The sequence below is a fragment of the Euwallacea similis genome, chromosome 30 (assembly GCF_039881205.1).
Source record: "Euwallacea similis isolate ESF13 chromosome 30, ESF131.1, whole genome shotgun sequence".
Classification (NCBI taxonomy): Eukaryota; Metazoa; Arthropoda; class Insecta; order Coleoptera; family Curculionidae; genus Euwallacea; species Euwallacea similis.
The window spans coordinates 1,262,808-1,272,021 of record NC_089638.1 but is presented as its reverse complement, the minus strand read 5'-3'; the positions used below and the strand labels follow the sequence as shown (position 1 = coordinate 1,272,021).

The following is a 9,214-nucleotide window of genomic DNA, read 5'->3' as shown; positions in this document are numbered from 1 at the left end:
AAATGTTTTAGGCTCTTGATATATAAGGCCAAGATATTATTCACAACTTCAATTATTTTGTATTATGTAAAATTTGAAAAATCCATTATCCATCCCCAAAATTTGTGTATTTCTTCGTTTATTAGAGGCAAATACCTCCATATCAAGACGTAAAGTGCGACAAGGTGCAATTTTTTACACTGAAAATTAATAGGTTTAACGTAGCATTGTATGTTCAAAGATAAAAACCGTCAAAAATACATATAAAATGTTATTTAAGTACGTGGCCAAACTTTAAGGGGTGATTCTTTGACTGATTCGAACACGAAAAGTTTATATAAACATAGGTTCGATAATGTTTCGTTTTCAAGAAACAGGGAGCAAAATTTATTTTAAAATCGTTTTTTCGTAAAAATCTTAATAATCCTTTAGTCGATTTGGTTGAAATTTGGCATTTACTTATTGTTAAATGTTTTTTTACTTAAAAAAATTGCGTATTTGTTTAAGTATAGTTTTAATAAAACGTTTTTATTGTTTCATTTTTCTTAAATTTTCACCATTACCCCTGTGCACGCCACTAGCAAAAGGAGATAAACAATTTCTAGCTTAAAAGATCCCTTTCTACTATGTTAAAAACTATCTTCAAGTTTTAACATCATATTATTTTACATCTTATTGTTATTTAGTTTTTGTTAATGTGTAACGATTTAAAAAAAAAGTTTAACATTCTGTATCTGAAACCAAGTATTACCGGACCTATGTTTATAGAAACTTTTCATCTTAACATCATTCAAAAAAACACCATTTGAACTTTGGCCATATACTTAAATAACACCCTATATAATAATCATATTATGGACCAAATAATATTGCTAATTTGCTTATGAGGCCAACAAATATACAGATAATTAAAGAACCGTGACGAAAGGTGAAATGCTTGTAGTTGGACGAAGGTTTATCTTAAAGGATGGTTTTAGGAATGAGAACACATAGTATACCACTGTATATTTAAAATAATTTAATTTTAAAATACAAACATGCGGTGTAAAAGTAACAAAAAGATTCAATAGTGCATTACACTGACAAACCATTAAAAACTGCTAAGTATAAAATTAAATTTGCATATAAAAATACATTTTAAATTTTAATCCTACTTGTTTTGTAGAAATAACATTTTCTTCGGTTATATTGTACGCTGTGATTGCACAGGAAAATAGACGCTGTAGGGCGTCTGTTATGGTACGATTCTGTAACTAAATATCTTACACACAATTAGGCCCTTAAGCTAATTTAAAAGCTGCGGTACAAACTATTGAATGTAAATAATATATGTATGTTAGTTAAAGACCATACCGGTGCCCCCCTAGGGCCACCGCAGACTACAGACTTTTGGTCGTTGGACAGATAAGTAGGTTGCTTAAGTGTGAGCATGTTCGTCGATTTTAAATCGGCCGATAAATGCATGTACATGATGCACTCCAATCCCACTAAACTATGTATCTGTCGACTGTTCAGTCTGTACTCGGCCAGGGCTCTGAAGCAGAGGCACAGCTTCCTTCTCATGCATCCGGTATCTGACAATAGATGGTACATTTACATTTTAATTAAAGCAATTAGTAATATCGAAGCATCATCGGATGGGGAATGCATGAGAATGAGTTTGAAGAGGATGGTTCTAATCTGTACAGCTGGGTGGATGTAATCTGAAAAAACCTGAGGTCCCTTTGAACTGCTAGTAATTGTAGGCTAGTTATTGTATTACTCAGACTTTTAATTATATATATATATTGATAATAGTCAAGAATATGATGCACCAGTTTGCATTGTGATGAGTAGATTCAAATAATATCGTTGACGTAGTAATAATCTACTTACTATAATTAAGCATTGCGGCGTTCTTGGACCTTTATGGCATTATGGAGATTGTTTCTTGGGTTGGAGTTCGTTGTGTAATGAGAAACAAAATGTATCAAAATGTATGTCTTTAGATGTTTCGAAGCTGATTGGCGTCTTCATCGATATACCACACCATTAGGAAAATAGATAACGAAAGTAAAACTAATTAAAAACAAATTACATAAATTGGAAAACCATTACAAAGTGTAAATGTAAATAATTCATGTAAATTGTAAACAACTGCAAATACTTGAAAAACTTTGTTTCTCATTACACAAAGAACCACGGCCGAAGAACCAGTCCCTCTAATAATAATCTAGGGCGGTTCGTACTAATATCTAAAACATTTAAAGCTCATCAAAGGTTAAATATAAGGACATAGTGCATATCACATTATGGTAGCAGATAGAGAGGTATTTGGTAGTAAAGAGTAGTTAACTTGCATGTAAATAGTTCATAATTCATAGGATCATCCAAAACTATACCGTGACACAAATGTCCATTGAAATTTGTACGAAATTAAGGCCCTAATTTTAAAAATTTTATTGTAAAAAAATGTACACGTTAAAAACAGGTAATGTTATTAAAATATTTAAATTGTTCGTTCTTTTACAGGTACAAAGATTTTGTTAACACAAAAAAAATTTTTTTTTATTTTCACCTTTTTTGAGCCCTGAAGATTTAATGAAAGGCACCAAGAAACTTGACAAGAAAAACGTTTGTTTCAGATTTACACCAAATTCTTACTACCATTAAAAAAAATTGGTAGAAATACTGAAAAAGTGCTTATTTTTTTGTATAAATTAATGGCACGAGGAGGGAAAAAAAGGCACATCTTTCAAGAAGATAAATGGATTTTTAACTTTTATCAATTTTTTAAATGGAAATTTGAAAAATATGAGTAGGTATAACACCTAAACGTAAATCCTCCAACGTTTTTTATTCTCCTGCCAACCTTCAAAGTCATAGTATTCTAATAGAACTGGGCCTAAATAAGGCTGAAAATTTAACATGAAGAATACATTTCTGTGTGTAGGTACTCTTAAGATAAAATATTAGTCATCACGTTAAAAATATATGTTTATAAATAAAGCTTCAAAATGATCAGGTGTTTAGATGAATAAATAACAATTTCGTTGTGATCCAAAAGTTAATTCCGTTAAACTCATTAACTTTTGGTATAGGTACCTACAAATCAATATAGTAATTTGAAAATTAAATACCACTGAGTAGTGTTTGGAGAATACATGTTTCTCCATTGCCTGAAACTTAACTTAAAACAACACAACACAAAATGGAAGAAAGATATAGTTACATTACTGACAAAAAGCTTTTATTTTTAGAAATCTCCCCGCCATGTGATTAAAGCATCAAGCAGGAAGAAAACGCCATTTATCACTGCCATAGATCCTTTGGCAAGGCCGTAGTCCCTTGCTTCTCCTTTCCATGAATTTTCGAAGTTTTTAATATTTAGGGCTCCTGCGGCGACGAACATGGCGCAACCGACCAAACTGTAGAAAATGTCGATTTTCTTGGTGATCGGGGAGCTAAGCAGGTATCCTGCAATTAATTTTTTGTCCTTTGAAATGTTTTAAAAGTTCGAAGTTGTAATTAATAGATATACAATAATGTTTCTTTTAAATGAACCCGCTTATTACGAACTTCCGGTTACTCTCTACTTTCCGGTTATCTCTACTCTGAACTAATCTGTAAAGTGTCAACCAAAGTGCCTTTAAGCCGTATATCAGATTTTTCTCAAATAACCAGAAGCCGTTTATACTGAGCTTCTGGATAAAATTACTGAAAAAACTGATCCCTTATTAATTATAATTAATCCGACAAAAATTTAGATTAAATAACTTAATTGCAGTTAGGCAAAAAATACACAAAATTACTAATTTTAGTGTAGTAGGAAATCCGGAGATTTTTCTCCAAAATCGCTTAATTCAGGTGAGATGTACAGAGTAATTCGACAGGTATTGGACATTGAATAAATCATTTAAAAGTGAAATTTTCTCTTGTGTCTACGGTTGCTGTGCCGACTAAGCAGTTCGATAAAATAACTGGTTTAATCAAAAAGTTACCCAGGCAAAAATCACATTAATCGTACCTTTCTAACAAAGGGACGGTGTTTGAAAGAATTAATACGAACAAAAAGATTGTAAGACGGAATTTGTTATAAAACTAGTAGAGCTTAATTGTAAATTTAATTTGGGTTAAAAAGTTTCATCAAATTTTAAGGGTGACCTATCTTTAAGCCGCCCCCTTTCCCAGTCACTTCAAGTTTCTACCAACTAAAGATGTAAAAAAAATATATATTTTCAAAATTTCAGATTTTCGTAATTTGAGAATAAATGCTAACGTATTTTTGAAACTGAGAGTTTTTTCTTTGAAATTGTATGTGCGTATGTAACTCTTAGAAATCTTCCATAGTGGATTACCTGCAAATCCTCCAATAAGGATAATAATGAATCCTCCAAAAGCTACCGCTGATAGGGTATCAATATTCCAATCTCCAGTTTGGCATTTATAATGCAGGCCGATGCATATTACTGCGATAAGCTAAAATTTAATAAAAATCGAGCGTAAATTACATAATACTTATAATACTATGTAAATAGCAAATTAATAAAAATTTAAAAAAATAATGTAAATATTAAATATTCGTTTGTCACAAAGGTCATATGAATTTACACAAATATTTGCTGAATGCAGTAAGTATATGGACTTACTCCTACTTAACTAGGAATATCGCGTGGATGGAATAGTTTACAATTACTTAATAACACGTATAAAACTAAGACGATAAAGGTGGTAAGATTCATATTATGCGTTAGTAGCATCTCCATGAATATAACACCGACTCCAGGACTTAAAATTACTCTCAACAAGAAAAAAAAGCGGCGGGAAAAACATCGTTGTAAATGGTGAATCAATTTCCTCATCAATCTTTTTTTCTCATATCCGTAAATGCATAGTACACATTTAATGGTTTCCCGAATCAAATTTAATCCCATTAATAGCAATTTTAAATTAGGAACCCTGGCCAAAATCAGCACCTGGGAACCTATTGATTTAATATTTTTTAAGTGTATGCCCACTTCAATTAACTGGAATTACCATTTACCTGTATAGTATATTAGAAAATGTAAGATGTATTATTTTTAACACGTAAAGTAATTAATAGCTAATAGTTATCTATCTATCCAGTGTGGAAAATGATACTTTAACTTGATTGATGTGTTGCATCGGTCGGTTAGCTGCCATCAGCGTACGATAAAACACCTTCGCACGTGTTAATTGTAATATTTCTCCTACAAGGGTATGTATGTTAACTTAAATTCGATTAAACATTAGCGTGCGGTAAAATCTTGATTTGTACACGTGCGCTGAAGTGCCACTTTGATTTGCATGTGATAAAATTCTACTTTCTGCCTGTAAATGCATGCAGTAAGGCCACTTTACCACTCGTTCGTAGGAAAAGATATTTCGATTACTTATTTAAAGTAAACACAATGGAAAATGATATGGAAATTTTTAGTTCTTCGAGTTTTGTTACAATAAGAAATAATACTTGACAGTTAATAAACTTGTGCGGTATGCAAATTGAAACTACAGAAAACAGGAAATCAACTCACGTTCTTATAGCAGAAACCTCGAAATTACCTTTTCTTGATTTGATATTGTTACGAAGCCGCAGGCCTGATATAATTTGCGATCCTCAGAATGACGAGTGTGTGGAAATATTTCAAGAAAATTATGTTTTTGTCCGAGCATGCAATCATTCTATTAACACGACTTACTTTGGAATATTATTACTGAGTAAGACTTAAAAATAGACATGACCACAACAACTATACAAACTAATTATTAACTTATGTAGTATAAACAAACGAGATACGTTTGAGTCTCCCTAGCGATAAGCATAATATGTACCAAAATACTATTTAATATTCTACAACAATGATTTCTTCGTAGTCTGCGGTGGGCATATGCACCAAGATATTAATATATGGCAATTTTGGTTAGATTTAAAATTAGGAGCAGAATTTTTAATTGAAATTCCACGCTCATACTAAGAGGAAATGCCGCTAATAAGTGAAACATTAACTTAAGTACGTACCCATAAAAGAGCGTGTTAATTATGAATTACTTACGTAACTGATAGCAATTTATTCAATGTAGTACGTGCATAGAAATATTTTTTTGGGATTGTTTCACCTGCGCTTTACTAATACCATCGTAATACTTTGAATATCACGTATCAAATGTTTAATATCTAGAACGATAGGAGAACGGATATTGTTGTGATGCTTGAATTTCTCGACTATGAAAAAGGTCAAAGACACCATGTACACAATAAGAGGTGAGGGTCTATCAACCATATACATCGGTATATCAGAAAACCCATTAGAAAGGTAAAATGCTTGGTATCTTTCTCTTTAAAGTTGGGTTCAAAGCTGAGAAGGAGAACCGGAATAACTCCGTATGGATAAAATTTGATGATAGGGAAAGGATGAGAAGGTGGGGAGGGGGGGGGGGGGGTTAGTGAGAGGGACAGAGAGAGTGAAAGTAAGAGAGGGAGCGAGAAAGAAAGAGAGAGAGAGAGAGAGGGAGAGCGAGCAGTTTGTTTAAAACAGAGAGGTATTAAAAAACATATTATATTTCACAGATAGTCTAAAGATTTATGTAAATCAATACGAAGTATAAATACATTTAATGACTGCTTTGATGGATTGTGAAATTACTCAATAAAATATTGCGCATTTTTGTTGATGTGGGGCAAAGAACGAACAGTAAAGATAAAGAATTTATCTTAGTATCTTATTATTTTTAATTACATGGTTATAAAATGGTACATATCTGAAAGTATTTTTGGATCTTGCAATACTTCATTACTTTATACTCACATCAGAGAACTGAATCACACAAATTTTTATTTTCATCGAGATTTAAAGAACTTTTGAAACATTAAATGTTTTCCTTTTCGAATTGTATCAGTTAAACACTTTAATGAGGCCCAACGCAATTCTCTTTCAACGCTTACAAATTAACTCACCACGTAGCGGTAAATTATAGCACTTTTTCGAAAACAAAATATTTTGGTTTTAGTGTTTTTTCAAAAGTGGTAAAACTTAAAACCGTTTTCAAAACAGCATCGAACTAACCATTAAATTACCTTCAACTTTTCCCATTTATTAAACATTTTCATATCTATTGGAATTCTCAAGATACCCATACAATGTCGCCCATGTGCGTCACACTCTATATTAATATACTATCATTGCAAGCCTTTTTGCTCCTTTTTAACCAAGTTCTCCTGTCAGTCCTGAGATTTTCCCTAATGTCCCTGCTTACTTTAATTAATCACAGAACAATAATATAGAAAAATAACATAATACTGTCATAGTCGTACTGTGCTTTGATATGCTATCTAAGGCGCAAAATATAATACGACTGATAATTTTAACTCATGATTTTTAATGCGACATAAATATTTATATTTTCCGTTAATGTCGTGGATTAAAATTTTCAATTGTTATTTACCTACATGCTCTCACTAATTCCCTCATTTAAATTAAATTGTCACTTACCAATTCCAAAAATTTAATAATGGATAGTCGACTGATAGACGCCATAACTTTCGATTTTTGCGAATTTTATTCGGACAACACAATTTTCTTGGTAAATTTTTCGTAGTTACTGACCGCGCCTCACTACACTCGATCGATTAATCAGTGAACTGGAATTGGAATCTGGCCTGGAACTGAACAGCGACAAAATGCGCGCGAACTTGAGCTATATCCAAACTGGTTCTGGGCTTGTTATGATGCCATCCACCACTCGTAATGGCTGTGAATTTGTGTCCACTATAATCTTTTACAGATACGGACTTGGATTTTTTTTCTCATGGCATGCGGCATTGCGGCTTGCTGAGCACCAGTCGGGGGAAAAAATCAAGCCATCTGTCAGAGAACATACCTTTCAATCAGACTTACAAAATCTAATTCGCCTTGGTTTTATCACTCGGGTGTATATGACAGTGGATAATGCCCACTTATTCTTTTCAGTTTAGGGAAAACTGGTGTAATACGCCATGCTTTGATAAAATAACACAGTTCCTTTTTCATATAAGACCATTAGTGCAAGCCTCCCGAGGAAATTCTGGCCATAAAAATTGAATATAATATACACTCACATTCACATGAAATGCACCACCCAGTAATAATAATAATCTTATAATTAATAATGTGTGTGTGTAGTAAGACTTGTAATTTTGGCAAAATAGTGCGTCATAATAGAGTAACAAATGATCAGAGTTTCAGTAAAAAAGAAAGTACATTTATTAATTAAAAAATTAATAATGAGTGACGTCCAGCTGGTCGATGAATCCCTTCTTCAAATCACAAAGACCATATTCTCGCAATAGTAGAGTGGTTCCGATTCATTCTTCGGGCAATTTCACCGAAAAACCGCCCTTCTTCATGCTTATAATTTGCCCTCTATCAAAATCCGAAACGTGGAAAAAATTTCGACACTGTTTCACTGGCGGCATTTTAAGATGTTTTGGTCACAGTTCAGCAACAAAATAAACTGATATTTCCATGTAAATACTATTTTATTTATTAACAATTGAATAAAAAATCCAGAATTTCGATGACAAAAAAACCATTGGCATTCTTTCTTTTTTACTGAAACTCTGATCTTTAATACTCTATTATGAAGCATTATTTTGCCAAAATTACAAGACTTTATTGTATCTTGCAGATCGCTTATCATTGCCTTTGACACTATATGACCCGTATTTAACTTTAGTCAAGCTGAATTTGGTTTTGGAATTGGTTCATTATTAAGTCTTTGAGGAAAAATGTCAAATATCGCTCGTCGCTCGTGGGTGAAATATGTCATTATACACGAGTCTAGAACTTGTATTTATGTTATTATATTATATATGTGACTAAATATTTATTTATGACTAAAAAGCCCACATCACATTATATTCTATTACATAGTATTTACATACATATATTATCTATGCACTACATAAAAAAATCCAAGTCGGCGCACTACTTGTGGAATAAATTGTGGCACGAGTGCTTATAATAAATGGTTAAAAGCTACAAACTGCTATTAAATTATGCATTTTTTTAATAAAAATTGAGCCGATTTTGCAGACATCTCGGATTACCTGAGATGTTGCACACATTGGAATTTATAACAAAATTTTCCATTACGGTCCTCACCTGTTTCTATTTAGGGAGCAGTCCGTGACACAATTTTATGATGTCATTCTTATACATGAAGCATTTTTATTGTAATTATTTTCACGGTAACCAAC

General features: G+C 32.3%; 1 protein-coding gene across 1 annotated transcript; it reads right to left on the bottom strand.

Annotated features, from left to right (window-relative positions):
- Nucleotides 1-3,072: 3,072 nt before the first annotated feature.
- LOC136417778 (uncharacterized) lies at nt 3,073-7,735 on the bottom strand. Its single transcript, XM_066403582.1, has 3 exons — nt 7,470-7,735; nt 4,317-4,437; nt 3,073-3,435 (listed from the first exon to the last, which is right to left on the bottom strand). Exons 1-3 carry the CDS (start codon nt 7,512-7,514, stop codon nt 3,215-3,217), a joined length of 387 nt encoding a protein of 128 aa, XP_066259679.1. The 5' UTR covers nt 7,515-7,735; the 3' UTR covers nt 3,073-3,214.
- Nucleotides 7,736-9,214: the final 1,479 nt, after the last annotated feature.

Excerpts from the sequence above, each read along its gene's own strand:
- LOC136417778 (XM_066403582.1), bottom strand. The coding sequence starts at position 7,514 with ATGGCGTCTATCAGTCGACTATCCATTATTAAATTTTTGGAATTG. Across the intron at positions 4,438-7,469 it reads TTATTAAATTTTTGGAATTG|CTTATCGCAGTAATATGCAT; the intron begins GTAAGTGACAAT and ends ATTAAATTTTAG. Across the intron at positions 3,436-4,316 it reads CCTTATTGGAGGATTTGCAG|GATACCTGCTTAGCTCCCCG; the intron begins GTAATCCACTAT and ends AATTAATTGCAG.